Raw genomic sequence first — 14,641 nt, forward strand, 5'->3', positions numbered from 1 at the left:
AAGGGGAAGGTGAATGGGAAGTGACTGCTAAAGGGAATGGGTTTTTTTCCTGGGTTGATGAAAATGTTTCTAAAATTGATTGTTGTTGCCCAAACCAATGAACTAACTGTATACTTCATATGTGTGACTTGTATGGCATGTCAATTATATCTCAATAAAGCTGTTACCAAAAAGGAAAATAAGTTTACTGACCCCAGTTCTAGAATCTCTTGCTGCAAATCATTCAATTAAGGAGCTGACACTTGTATTTTTCCTATACAGAAAATTTAAGTGTAAATATATTCACCTTGGTAAAATTTGTCCCTCATGTATTTCAAAGGTCAAAAAATTACTGAAGCGCTCAAAAATCAATTCTAGTACATATTTATTTTAAATATCTAAAACATTATTTAAAACATGTAATATTAGACATTATAATTATGTGCTACCCAACTCTAGCTTTAAGAAAACTCAATATTAAATATCAATATTCATGGACTTCCCTGGCAGTCCAGTGGTTAAGATTCTGCCTTCCAATGCAGAGGGCACGGGTTAGATCCCTGGTCGGGGAACTAAGATCCCAAATGCCGTGCATGGTGTGGCCAAAAATTTTTTTTTAAAAATCAGTGTTCATGATTTTATGGACCCTTGCTATAGGTATCCAAATGCAATCGCCCTTATCCCATCAACCCTGTTGATGACAGACTATTAACCATGTTCCCAAAGTAAAACTGTTCCAGGTCCTGTGACAGATTCTCAGGAGATCAGACAAGGAAAAAAACCAACTGAATCTAATGTGTTTTACTGATGTAAAGTAAAACCTAAAACTCTGGAAGTGGGGGCTCAGGAGCCTTCATTTCATATCTGGGCTGGCTTCAGTGAGCATTACTTCATGTGAAACTGATTTAATAACAGAAGAAGGGGACTTTGATTACACCTGTGTCTGAATACAATTCTATTTAGAAGTGCTGTTCTAACAGGTTCCTGCTCTGCAAATTGGACCATAGTTCCAGAGATCATCTTATTAGCTCCAGATTCTTAATGAGAGATCTCCCTGCAGAGAGGGGAAGCAAAGGTGCCTTACACTCACGTGCTATATGGCTTTAACTAATACAGGTGTGGGGTGTATCTCCTTCACAAGCTACCTCCACAGGCCAATCCTCGAAGTGTGAAAGTCTAACCTAACGTATCATCCGTCATAACTTAAATATACTTTTGTTCTTTCTTCAAGGGAGATGAACAGTTTTATCACCATAATTCAAATACTCTCTTAAGACTTCTCAATTCTAGTGCAGGCTTCGCCGACTATAATTTTTCTCTAACTAGTAATATATAGGAATAATTTCAGATATGTCGATCTTCCAACTTTCACATTAAGTTATTTCCTCACCATCTCAGACTTTGGTAACCCTCATGAAATCCGTTATCAAAGTTACAGAGCTTTAGTAATTTCTTTCTAAGAACCCATTTTGTGCTCACCTTTGGACCTATTAGTTTATCTGCTGTCATTTTAGCAAAAAGTTCAGCTGTCTGGGCTCGAACCTGTGGATGTGTTGAATTGCAGAACATGTCTAGTAAATAAATCAAAGCTCCTGTGAAGGAAAGAAGGAATTAGTGTTTATACTCTAAATTAAAAAAAAATGACTTTTCTAATCATAGAATCATAATAGAATTCATTTTCAACCTTGTTCCAACTCAATGCAGTTTGGTTTTTTTTTAAACTGTAAGCCTTCCAAAGCATTCTTCTAGTTTATCAGACTACACAAAGCAGCTCAAAATAAGCCTCACCATTACTGAGCATGACTGGATGAGAAAGCACTCCATACATTACCTTTTGCCATTGCTTCTTTGATTATTTTTGTACTTGATGTCAAAGCATAAAGAGTTTCCAGAACAAGCTGACGACCTGCAAAGTAAAAGACATTTCAAGGAATGTATCATCACATTAGCTTACATTTACTGGGCACCAGTGCCAGGCACTGAACTAGGTGTTCTACACAGGGTATTATACTTACATCTTCACAATAACCAGCAAGACAGGGATTGTGGCCTCCATGAGTGAGGAAGCTGAGAGCCAGTTTGACCAACCCATGGATTCATAGCTAGTGAGAGATACAGCTCACTATACCACTGAGGTATATAGAAGTTTATAGAAGTCTGACTTCCAAAATCCACACTCATAACCACTATGCCATACTGTCTTGCTGCCTCACTGTTCACTGTGCAAACAAAATCTTCTCACCTCCTGACACCCTGAGAACACTCTATTCAGGGATCTACAATTTTTATGTGGTGCTAGTATCTTAGAGAAATGAGTAGGAAGTAGCAGTTGCAAGACACTGTTCCAATCTAAGACACAATAGCATCCTTCTGCACATAGTCTGTGCGCTTCTCACCCTTGTCATTGAAGTAGACTCAGCTACTGGACTTTTCTAAAGTCAAAATGGCAACAACAGACAGGTGACCAAAGGAGTAAAGAGTTGGCAAAGAGGGTGAAGGCTGCCAAGTATTAGGCTGAGACTAAAACAACAAAGGATGGTAGCCAGACTGAGCTAAGTTAACAGGCAGGAGAAAAAACACTCAAAAGCAGATTTTTAAGAGAAGCAACAGTACTTCATTGAAAACCTACCACTGCTTCTAACCATAGTTTCAAAGGAAAACAAGTCTTTGGAGGGGTTAGAGGAAGTTAACATTTTATGTTTTTAATGTCCCTTAGCAAACAGTTAAAGATAATTTAGTCTAAAATATAAATGATAGCAGAGTAGGCTGAGATATCTTGATGTCAGCTATTTTACCGGTAAGATTAAAATAATGACTGGACTATATAAATCCGATATGAATATAAAATAACTTTCAAGTTATGACTTCTGTAACATTCTTCACTTCATCAATCAGTTTAATTTTGCATTGTTTGAAGCCTCGTAAAGCTGTTAAAAACTAAAAAAAAAGAAAAACCAACTAAGGTTGTAGGGATGATAAAAATAATCTGTGAATGACTTTTAAAAGTTGTCATTTTAAAGAGCTATTTCAAACGTCGTTTATTAAAGAAAACAAAAATATTCAATGGAAACTGAACTCCACTCAATTCACTGACCCTAACACGTGCAAGGCAATGGGGCATAAAACGAATGTGACAGGTTGCTGCTCTCAAGGAGGTGAACAGGTGTGAAGTCAAGATTAACATAACTTCCAAGGGGCTAGCAAAGCCAACTGAGCAATGTCTGCTGACAGTTAAGTGGCAAAGTTGGACTTAGTATCGCCAATTGCCTTTGAAAAGCAATCTCAAGGTTGATCCTAGCACTTATGCTAGAAGACTGTACAGTTTGTAAGGAGTCTATATTATTTCAGGCTGTATTCAAGAAATCAGGTTGGTGTATTTTAAAAAACTGATATCATTTGGTGGTAACAGTCGCTATCAGCATCAAATCAGTAAAGGACAAATAATGCAGGATTGAACTTTAAGCTAACACAAGGTGATTTTTATCTTAAGCCTTTTTTCCTATCATCCAAGATCAACTGTGTGTGTGTGTTTTTTTTTTAATAAACCATGGAATATTAGTCAATTCTCAATTACTCATGTGTAGCTTATACTCACCAAATTGAAAATCCTAGATTATTTTCCTTTTGGATCTCTCTTACCTCTTTCAACTTTTGATATGAGAAATGCAAAATAATTAACTTATGTAAAAATATAATTAGAAAGACACATCTAATATAAAGAATACCACTTAGGGCTTCCCTGGTGGCGCAGTGGTTGAGAGTCCGCCTGCCGATGCAGGGGACACAGGTTCATGCCCCGGTCCGGGAGGATCCCACGTGCCACAGAGTGGCTGGGCCCATGAGCCATGGCCGCTGAGCCTGCGTATCTGGAGCCTGTGCTCCGCAATGGGAGAGGCCACAACGGTGAGAGGCCCGCGTACCACAAAAAAAAAAGAATACCACTTAAAATATTCCAAAACAAAACACGGATAACACTGTGTCAGAGGTTTTGTATCATCTGTGTAACTGCTCCCCTCAATGGGTTGACTGTACTGTTGTTTCAAAAATTCCAGTGAATATACGTACTTGATGGCAAAGAATGTAGAAGAGCCAATAAATTGGACAAAACCATTGATTCAGCAATATTGTTGACACAGTCATGGTTAGACGTCACTATATTCACAACCTGAAAATTAATCAATAGGATGTTAAAAGTTCTGGAAATAATTTTGGACCTAAACAAATTAAGTCAAATTAGTCAGACCTAAATAAACTTAAAGGCTTTACCAAGGTGAGAAAAATGTTTGGAGGACAATATATTTAGTTTTTAGGCAAGGGTTTAATTTTAAAAGATTGGCCTGTTCTTTTGAGAATAAAAAATGTTAATGCTAATGCATATATTATATACATTAGCTTTCTATTAATTTAGAGGTAAGAATTAAATATAATCATCTAAACAAATATTTTAGCACTCATTCACAATCTTGAGGCTTATAAGAAGGCTTCAATTCTACACCAGTTCATGCTCTAGAACTATGGTGTACACTGCAGTGCTTTCCAATTGTAGATTTGGGGTGGCAAGTGATTAGGAAGATAATCATCTTTACAACTGGGACTTTTTCTTTTAGAGGGAGAAAGTAAATGTCTTCAGTGCCCAGCACAACAGATTAGGTCTATCTTTCCATTATACAGAAATATGCATGTTTTTCTTTCAAAGAGGATGACCTTTTAAGTCTAACTTATTATATACACTGATCTAAAGATCAATGTCACTTAACTTGAACTATGTGGTCAGCATCTCAAAGCAAAATATCCTAGATTTAATAATGCTTATTTAAAGAGTTACAAGATACTTGAAGGAATTAAGTAGAGAAGCATACTTTTCAATTTAAAGAACATGCTTGTTAAGGTTTTTGAACAATTTAACATTTATTATTTTATTAAACATCTTTTTTAAACCAAACTGCAATCTAAGAACACTTAATCATTCATAAAGTACTCATTAACCTGTTACCACAGTGTTGAATTTGGTGTTCTTCATAATAAATCATGTGTTATAATAGGCAGGATCATCTGAAAAAAGACCCTGAGAGCTCACTCTGGGTTGCCTGGACAAGGAGCCCCCTGTGACCAGGGTCTTCCTGCTTCTCCCAGAGGAAAAGGCTCCACCCAAACAGCTTCCTGTGGGACCAATGATTTCATTCTCCTGAAGGAGGGGCCTCCAACCACTCTTGGACCGTCAAGGCCCACAGGTTCTGGGCAGCTGCCTTTCCTAGACAGCTCCTGTAAACAGCGTAACATACCAGGTGTCTGTCTGTCACCCTCACTGGAAAGGTTGCTTTTGTACCAGACCATAAGAAGGGAGAGCAACTTAGGGGGAGGGAACACAAGCCCACAGTGTGCAGCCAGCACAGTGCCCTGGTCTCAACATGTCTCTCTGTGGGGACACTGAGAGATCTGGGAAATCCTGCCTCCTTTTCTTGTTGATCTGTGGCTTCCAAGCTTCCCAAGTAAAGCCCATTCTTTAACTCACGCCACATGACACTGTACAAATGCATCCCAAGTTCTAATGCATGACAGACGATGACCACAGAGGGAAAGTACCTTGAACACTGTACAATACTTGCTCTTCAAAATGAGCATATTAATTCAAATTTTAAAAACATATTCACTTGGCTTAATAGGAAAAATGAAAAAAACCACATGCAAACTTCCATTCAACTTTAGATGATGATTAATGAAGGATCAAACCATGTATAGTAAGTTGTAGGAAAGACAACATGCTTTAGTACAAAATTCTTTTACCTCTAAAGCCAACTGCTGGACTTGACCAGCTCCATGGACTCGAAGAAGAGAAAATATTAACTTAAAGTGCCCAATGCATTCACTTTCAGAGCCTAGGAAGTAAAAATAAAATGTTTAATTTTTATTTCCAAGAGATGTTCTAAATTATCCACCTTTAGGAAACTGATATACATTTTGTTTACTGTCAATTATAAGTCTCTGGTAAACTTTTCTTAACGTTTGTGACACAAAGTGAGTGAAGTATCACAAGGAGCAGTAAATCTTAAGAAGTTAAATGATATTAGACTATCTTAGGTTTGTTTTGTCTTCATTACCATCCCCACCCCTAGTTAACCCACAGGCTAAAAACAAAAAATTTTTCAAACACACAATCCAAATACAACTCAAAAATTAAGTGTAAGGTGGTATTTTTACTCTTTACCTCAAGACTGTAGAGCTACAGTAATTAGAGTCAGCCTAATTACATTTGGGGAGAGTGTGACAGCATCTGGCTTTTAATTAAGACTGAGTTAGAACCCTGCCACTTGAGAACTACATTATAACAAGAAGGTGCCAAATCAATAGCCAGCTTTACTGCAATTCCTTTGTACCTAATATGTCAACTCCAAAAAATAAGAAATGAAGTTTTCTTCAGATTTTATAATACTGCCTTTAAAAACATCCCCATGTATATATACCATGGGAATGACTTATTTTCTTAAATATTTAATTATTATTGGTTATTTTATTTGAATAATGTATTACTGTAATACATAGTGAAAAGAGCAAAGAAGTACATGAAAGATAATATTAAGTGTTAATAAAAAAGATTTGAGGTCTTCATGTAACTTAAACTGAATATATATTGTTTTAGGTTTTATATTCTATACTTGTTATCAAAGTTAGAATTGGAAGAAGCTTTCAGATTTTCACCCATCCATCTCCCTGAAGTCAGGCAAGAGTGATAATGTTCTTGGAAATGTCCTTCTTAAAGATGTTTTAAAAATGACAATTCTCACTTTACTATTTCAGTTTTTATACACCAAAAACTTCAGGCAGTTTTTCAAAAACATGGCATTGTGTTAGGGACCAGAAGACACAAAAATGAGATCACCTAATAAATAAATCTAATTTAAGCCCTTATATTGATACTTGGTATGTCAATTTATGTCATCAATGTGATATTTTACACTAGCAAGCTACTCTGCCTTTTCAACTCATTGAAAGTCATATGCTCTTAAAGATACGAATTATTCTAAGCATGGTGACCTGACCTCTTTCCAGACTATTATTTAGAGGTAAAAATACTATGGGGTCAATTCCTCTTAATGTTATACAAAGTATAACATTATAACCAAGTACAATTTTTCCTGCATTTCCCTGGTAAAATTGAGAACTGGAATTTTTGGGCTCTTCCATTGTAGGATCTTATTCATCAAGGGTATAGTCACACACCTGGATTATATTTTATAACATTTCTCAGAGCCTCCAAAGCCATTTCCACTCTTGGCAAGCGGTCTCCATGTTGCTCTGACTCCACTTTTGCAGAATGAGTGATAGCCATGAATGTGTGGAGGTACTGGGCCTGGGAGCCTATATAATCCAAGAGACTTGCAGCAAATGCTTTTGGAACCTAAGTTGAGTGGAAAAATATTTAAAAACGAGTGTGCCCTTAGAAATAACCTATAACAAAGACTCCACAGCAGAGAAAACAACAAAATACTTCAAGCCATGAAAGTGATTAAATTATACATACACATGAATATACCTATGGATTAAGTGGGGAGAGGGGGAGAAAGGGGACAAAACCCAATTGCATTAGGAAGTGTTTAACATTTTTGTCCAAATCCATTAGAGATTTGATATACTCCCATCAGTATCTCAGTATAACAATTCTGAGATGAGTATGTCTTCCCTTTACCAAGGTATTGATAGTATGATATGTAACTTCTACAATTTGGTTATAGTTTTATATTTAAAAATTATATATATTTAGATTATAAATTCAAAAGACAGTTTTCAAAGACATTTCACAAATCACTGAACTCATTCTGCTTAGCAGCTATTTATAGATATTATTCTGTGATAAATAGTAAATGTTACAGTTTAGTAAATTCTTTTTTTTCCAAGAGCAAACTCTTTGCTTTAGAGAAATAGACTCACTTCTTTCTTCCTTACAAACCAATCAACCAACAAATTCTCTTTGCCACCCCTCCAAAAAAAACTACAACAAAAATTTCCTACATGATTTCCAAGCACTACAGAAGGAAAAGAAGATCATTTGCTTCCAGAAGTGATTTGGGATCATCACAAGAGATGACCTGGTGTGACCCCAGTCATCTTCTAAAACTTCTCTTTGCTTTCCACCTCTATTTTCTTATTTTCTTCTAAAAATGGGACAGAGACGGACTACTGTCTGGTGGTCTGATATTCAACATGATGGAATGAGTATGTAAATGGCCTTACACTTCCATGAGAGAACAGTAAAGCTGAAGGCATATATACATGATACAGTGGGGTAGCATTATGCATAAAATATCAGAAACAGCTGGGAAAGGAATAAATTCTTATTCATGAATCCACAAAATTAAATTCCTTAACATTCAAAATAAAGAGGATCATAAGTTATCAATGGTCACCCCACCACATACCCAAGTTAGTATAAAGCATTTGGCAAAAAACAGGTATTATTTCAATGTATACAGTGTGAATAAACTAGTAGCTTTCCATAACAAATGATCAAAGGTGTCAGACAAAATTAAAAGTAGAGAGCTTACCTCGAGTGGGAAAGTAGGGACTTCATTATAGACCCTAACAAAAATCTCCCCTACAATAAGTTCTTTGGTATGATCACTGTAGACAAATTCTGATCCATAGGTTTTGTCACAGTCACCCTTTTTAAAAAAGAAAACAGATTCTTAGAGGTAAATTGGAATCATTAGTGTCTGGTTTATTAATCTATCCATATTCAGTTTAATAACTTAGCAGATAAATAACTTGAAAGATCCATTCATTTTCCAGAGGGAAAAATGTGGTGGGATACACATCACAGCACTCAATGCAATTTTAATGTTTGTAATCAGTAATATAGACTCTGGAAAAGGCATAGATTTACATTATTTCTTAATCCAAAGATCAATATTGTAACTCATTTTAATATTTCAAAAGATCACTGAGGTCAGCCAATGAAGTGTTCATAAGCAAGTATGACACGTGGCTCTTCTCCATCCGCTCAGCAAACATTTGGCCCAGTCAGATATAGGGTGATAGAGCTAAGAAATGAACACATTTGGACTGGTTTTAAAAAGTAATACATTAAGTGAAAAGTGCTGGAAAACAGGGTCTCTGAATAAAAAGGCAAGGTAATAGTAGAGGGGTTGACAAATCAAGAAGAATTTCCATTCAAGGACAAAGAAAATGATAGGAAAGAGGAATGGGAAAAAAATAGCCCCAAGAAGATTTAGGTGGAAATCACTCAAAATTTAGGTTGGACTAAAATAATATGTAAAAGTGTATAGTAAGTTGTAAAGGGCTAATAAATGAAGCGAGAATGATGTTCTCTCCTGGTAAAAGAATACATGAGGTCCCCACGGTGAGCCACAGCCACCCCCACCTCTGCAGCAGACCCTCCAACACTAGCAGGCTGTCAGACATGGCAAAGATGTGGAGGTCATCCCACTGCAGGTCTTTGAGGGCGACAAGGTTAAGTCTGTGCTTTCCCTGGTGACTCAGGGAGACAACACTTTACAGGATCCCGACTTATGCTGCTCCATGCGAAGCTGCCTTAGAATCGCCTTCAAAGACCCCTTGTCTCCATCTGTGGGCTCGAGGCTTATCGTTCCATTTTGCGTGGATTTGTCTTTGTGAAGAGAAGATTGCAAGAAAGCACTACAGGAGCTGCACTGGTGACCCAGGACCTCTCCCTGCTTTGCTTGTGCCTCATGATTATTTGTATCCTTGAAATTATTAGAAAACCTTAAAACTAGATACATCAGAAATACATCTACACGTGGAACTGCTCCTATAGAACACCTACTGAACGCTGGCAGAAGACCTCAGACCTCCCAAAAGGCAAGAAACTCCCCACGTACCTGGGTAGGGCAAAAGAAAAAAGAATAAACAGAGACAAAAGAATAGGGACGGGACCTGCACCCGTGGGAAGGAGCTGTGAAGGAGGAAAGGTTTCCACACACTAGCAAGCCCCTTCGCGGGTGGGGAGTGCGGGTGGCGGGGGGGGGGAGGGAGCTTCGGAGACGCGGAGGAGAGCACAGCAACAAGGGTAGACGGGCAAAGCGGAAAGATTCCCACACAGAGGATCGGTGCCGACCGGCACTCACCAGCCCAAGAGGCTTGTCTGCTCACCCACCGGGGAGGGCGGGGATGCGAACTGAGGCTCGGGCTTTGGTCGGAGCGCAGGGAGAGGACTGGGGTTGGCGGCGTGAACACAGCCTGAAGGGGTTAGTGCACCACGACTAGCCGGGAAGGGAGTCCGGGAAAAAGTCTGGAGCTGCCGAAGAGGCAAGAGACTTTTCCTTCCCTCTTTGTTTCCTGGTGCGCGAGGAGAGGGGATTAAGAGAGCTGCTTAAAGGAGCTCCAGAGAAGGGTGCGAGCCGTGGCTATCAGCGCAGACCCCAGAGCCGGGCATGAGACGCTAAGGCCGCTGCTGCCTCCACCAAGAAGCCTGTGTGCGAGCACAGGTCACTATCCACACCTCTCCTCCCGGGAGCCTGTGCAGCCTGCCACTGCCAGGGTCCCGTGATCCAGGGACAACTTCCCCGGGAGAACGCACGGCGCACCTCAGGCTGGTGCAACATCCCACTGGCCTCTGCCGCCACATACTCACCCCGCATCCGTAACCCTCCCTCCCCCAGGCCTGAGTGAGCCAGAGCCCCCGAATCAGCTGCTCCTTTAACCCCATCCTGTCTGAGCGAACAACAGACGCCCTCCGACGACCTACACGCAGAGGCGGGGCCAAATCCAAAGCTGAACCCCGGGAGCTGTGCGAACAAAGAAGAGAAAGGGATATTTCTCCCAGCAGCCTCAGGAGCAGTGGATTAAATCTCCAATATCAACCTGATGTACCCTGCATCGGTAGAATACCTGAATAGACAACGAATCATCCCAAATTGAGGAAGTGGACTTTGAGAGCAAGACATATTATTTTTTCCCCTTTTCCTCTTTTTGTGAGTGTGTATGTGTATGCTTCTGTGTGAGATTCGGTCTGTATAGCTTTGCTTTCACCATTTGTCCTAGGGTTCTGTCCGCCCATTTTTTTTTTAATTAAAAAAAATTTTTTTCTTAATAATTATTTTTTATTTTAATAACTTTATTTTATTTTATCTTACTTTATTTTATCTTCTTCCTTTCATTCTTTCTTTCTTACTTACTTACTTTTTCCTCCTTTTATTCTGAGCTGTGTGGATGAAAGGCTCTTGGTGCTGCAGCCAGGAGTCAGTTCTGTGCCTCTGACGTGGGAGAGCCAACTTCAGGACACTGGTCCACAAGAGACCTCCCAGCTCCTTGTAATATCAAACTGCGAAAATCACCCAGAGATCTCCATCTCAACACCACCACCCAGCTTCACTCAACGACCAGCAAGCTACAGTGCTGGACACCCTATGCCAAACAACTAGCAAGACAGGAACACAAATGGACCCATTAGCAGAGAGGCTGCCTAAAATCATAATAAGGCCACGAACATCCAAAAACACACCACCAGGAGTGGACCTGCCCAGCAGAAAGACAAGATCCAGCCTCATCCACCAGAACATGGAAACTAGTCCCCTCCACGAGGAAGCCTAAACAACACACTGAACCAACTTTAGCCACTGGGGACAGATACCAAAAACAATGGGAACTATGAACCTGCAGCCTGCAAAAAAGGAGACCGGAAACACAGTAAAATAAGCAAAATGGGAAGACAGAAGAACACACAGCACATGAAGAAGCAGGATAAAAACCCACCAGACCTAACAGATGAAGAGGAAATAGGCAGTCTACCTGAAAAAGAATTCAGAATAAGGATAGCAAAGATGATCCAAAATCCTGGAAACAGAATACAGAAAATGCAAGACATATTTAACAAGGAACTAGAAGAACTAAAGATGAAACAAGCAATGATGAACAACACAATAAATGAAATTAAAACACTCTAGATGGGATCAATAGCAGAATAACTGAGGCAGAAGAACAGATGAGTGACCTGGAAGATAAAATAGTGGAAATAACTACTGCAGAGCAGAATAAAGAAACAAGAATGAAAAGAACTGAGGACAATCTCAGAGACCTCTGGGACAACATTAAACACACCAACATTCGAATTATAGGGGTTCCAGAAGAAGAAGAGAAAAAGAAAGGGACTGAGAAAATATGTGAAGAGATTATAGTTGAAAACTTCCCTGATATGGGAAAGGAAATAGTTAATCAAGTCCAGGAAGCACAGAGAGTCCCACACAGGATAAATCCAAGGAGAAACACGCCAAGACACAGATTAATCAAACTATCAAAAATTAAATACAAACAAAACATATTAAAAGAAGCAAGGGAAAAACAACAAATAACACACAAGGGAATCCCCATAAGGTTAACAGCTGATCCTTCAGCGAAACTCTGCAAGCCAGAAGGGACTGGCAGGACATATTTAAAGTGAAGAAGGAGAAAAACCTACAACCAAGATTACTTTACCCAGCAAGGATCTCATTCAGATTTGATGGAGAAATTAAAACCTTTACAGACAAGCAAAAGCTGAGAGAGTTCAGCACCACCAAACAAGCTTTACAACAAATGCTAAAGGAACTTCTCTAGGCAAGAAACACAAGAGAAGGAGAAGACCTACAATAACAAACCCAAAACAATTAAGAAAATGATAATAGGAAAATACATATTGATAATTACCTTAAATGTAAATGGATTAAATGCTCCCACCAAAAGACACAGACTGGCTGAATGGATACAAAAACAAGACCCATATATATGCTGTCTACAAGAGACCCACTTCAGACGTAGAGACACATACAGACTGAAAGTGAGGGGATGGAAAAAGATATTCCATGCAAATGGAAATCAGAAGAAGCTGGAGTAGCAATTCTCATATCAGACAAAATAGACTTTAAAATAAAGACTATTACAAGAGACAAAGAAGGACACTATATAATGATCAAGGGATCAATCCAAGAAGAAGATATAACAATTGTAAGTATTTATGCACCCAACATAGGAGCACCTCAATACATAAGGCAAATACTAACAGCCATAAAAGGGGAAATCAACAGTAACACATTGATAGTAGGGGACTTTAACACCCCACTTTCACAAATGGACAGATCATCCAAAATGAAAATAAATAAGGAAACACAAGCTTTAAATGATACATTAAACAAGATGGACTTAATTGATATTTATAGGACATTCCATCCAAAAACAACAGAATACACATTTTTCTCAAGTGCTCATGGAACATTCTTCAAGACAGATCATACCTTGGGTCACAAATCAAGCCTTGGTAAATTTAAGAAAATTGAAATTGTATCAAGTATCTTTTCCGACCACAATGCTATGAGACTAGATATTAATTACAAAAAAGATCTGTAAAAAATACAAACACAAGGAGGCTAAACAATACACTACTTAATAACGAACTGATCAGTGAAGAAATCAAAGAGGAAATCAAAAAATACCTAGAAACAAATGACAATGGAGACATGATGACCCAAAACCTACGGGATGCAGCAAAAGCAGTTCTAAGAGGGAAGTTTATAGCAATACAATCCTACCGTAAGAAACAGGAAATATCTCAAATAAACAATCTAACCTTGCACCTAAAGCAACTGGAGAAAGAAGAACAAAAACCCCAAAGTTAGCAGAAAAAAAGAAATCATAAAGATCAGATCAGAAATTAATGAAAAAGAAAGGAAGGAAACGATAGCAAAGATCAATAAAACTCAAAGCTGGCTCTTTAAGAAGATAAACAAAATTGATAAATCATTAGCCATACTCATCAAGAAAAAAAGGGAGAAGACTCAAATCAATAGAATTAGAAATGAAAAAGGAGAAGTAACAACTGACACTGCAGAAATACAAAAGATCATGAGAGATTACTACAAGCAAATCTATGCCAATAAAATGGACAACCTGGAAGAAATGGACATATTCTTACCAATGCACAACCTGCCAAGACTGAATCAGGAAGAAAGAGAAAATATGAACAGAACAATCACAAGCACTGAAATTGAAACTGTGATTAAAAATCTTCCAACAAACAAAAGCCCAGGACCAGGTGGCTTCACAGGCAAATTCCATCAAACATTTAGAGAAGAGCTAACACCTATCCTTCTGAAACTCTTCCAAAATATAGCAGAGGGAGGAACACTCCCAAACTCATTCTACGAGGCCACCATCACCGTGATACCAAAACCAGACAAGGATGTCACAATGAAAGAAAACTACAGGCCAAATATAACTGATGAACATGGATGCAAAAATCCTCAACAAAATACTAGCAAACAGAATCCAACAGCACATTAAAAAGATCATACACCATGATCAAGTGGGGTTTATTCCAGGAATGCAAGGATTCTTCAATATATGCAAATCAATCAACGTGATACACCATATTAACAAATTGAAGGAGAAAAACCATATGATCTCAATAGATGCACAGAAAGCTTTCGACAAAATTCAACACCCACTTATGATAAAAACTCTGAAGAAAGTAGGCATAGAGGGAACTTTCCTCAACATAAGAAAGGCCATATATGACAAACCCACAGCCAACATTGTCCTCAATGGTGAAAAACTGAAACCATTTCCACTAAGATCAGGAACAAGACAAGGTTGCCCACTCTCACCATGCTTATTCAACATAGTTTTGGAAGTTTTAGCCACAGCAATCAGAGAAGAA

The 14,641-nt window shown here is 38.5% G+C and overlaps 1 protein-coding gene across 4 annotated transcripts in view; it reads right to left on the reverse strand.

Moving 5' to 3' along the window:
* The window catches only part of DNAJC13 (DnaJ heat shock protein family (Hsp40) member C13), a 122,653-nt gene that overhangs the window by 17,558 nt on the left and 90,454 nt on the right, over positions 1-14,641 (reverse strand). For all 4 annotated transcript variants that reach the window (XM_029214355.1, XM_029214354.1, XM_029214352.1 and 1 more), the window contains 6 exons: positions 8,520-8,636; positions 7,198-7,375; positions 5,764-5,855; positions 4,045-4,144; positions 1,811-1,885; positions 1,459-1,571 (listed from right to left, as the gene is read on the reverse strand). In XM_029214355.1, coding sequence (XP_029070188.1) covers positions 1,459-1,571; positions 1,811-1,885; positions 4,045-4,144; positions 5,764-5,855; positions 7,198-7,375; positions 8,520-8,636 — 675 coding nt within the window. The remainder of the gene's footprint in view (positions 1-1,458; positions 1,572-1,810; positions 1,886-4,044; positions 4,145-5,763; positions 5,856-7,197; positions 7,376-8,519; positions 8,637-14,641) is intronic.

Source organism: Monodon monoceros, unplaced genomic scaffold, assembly GCF_005190385.1.
Source record: "Monodon monoceros isolate NGI ecotype Baffin Bay Population unplaced genomic scaffold, NGI_Narwhal_1 Super_Scaffold_11, whole genome shotgun sequence".
In the NCBI taxonomy this organism is placed as follows: Eukaryota; Metazoa; Chordata; class Mammalia; order Artiodactyla; family Monodontidae; genus Monodon; species Monodon monoceros.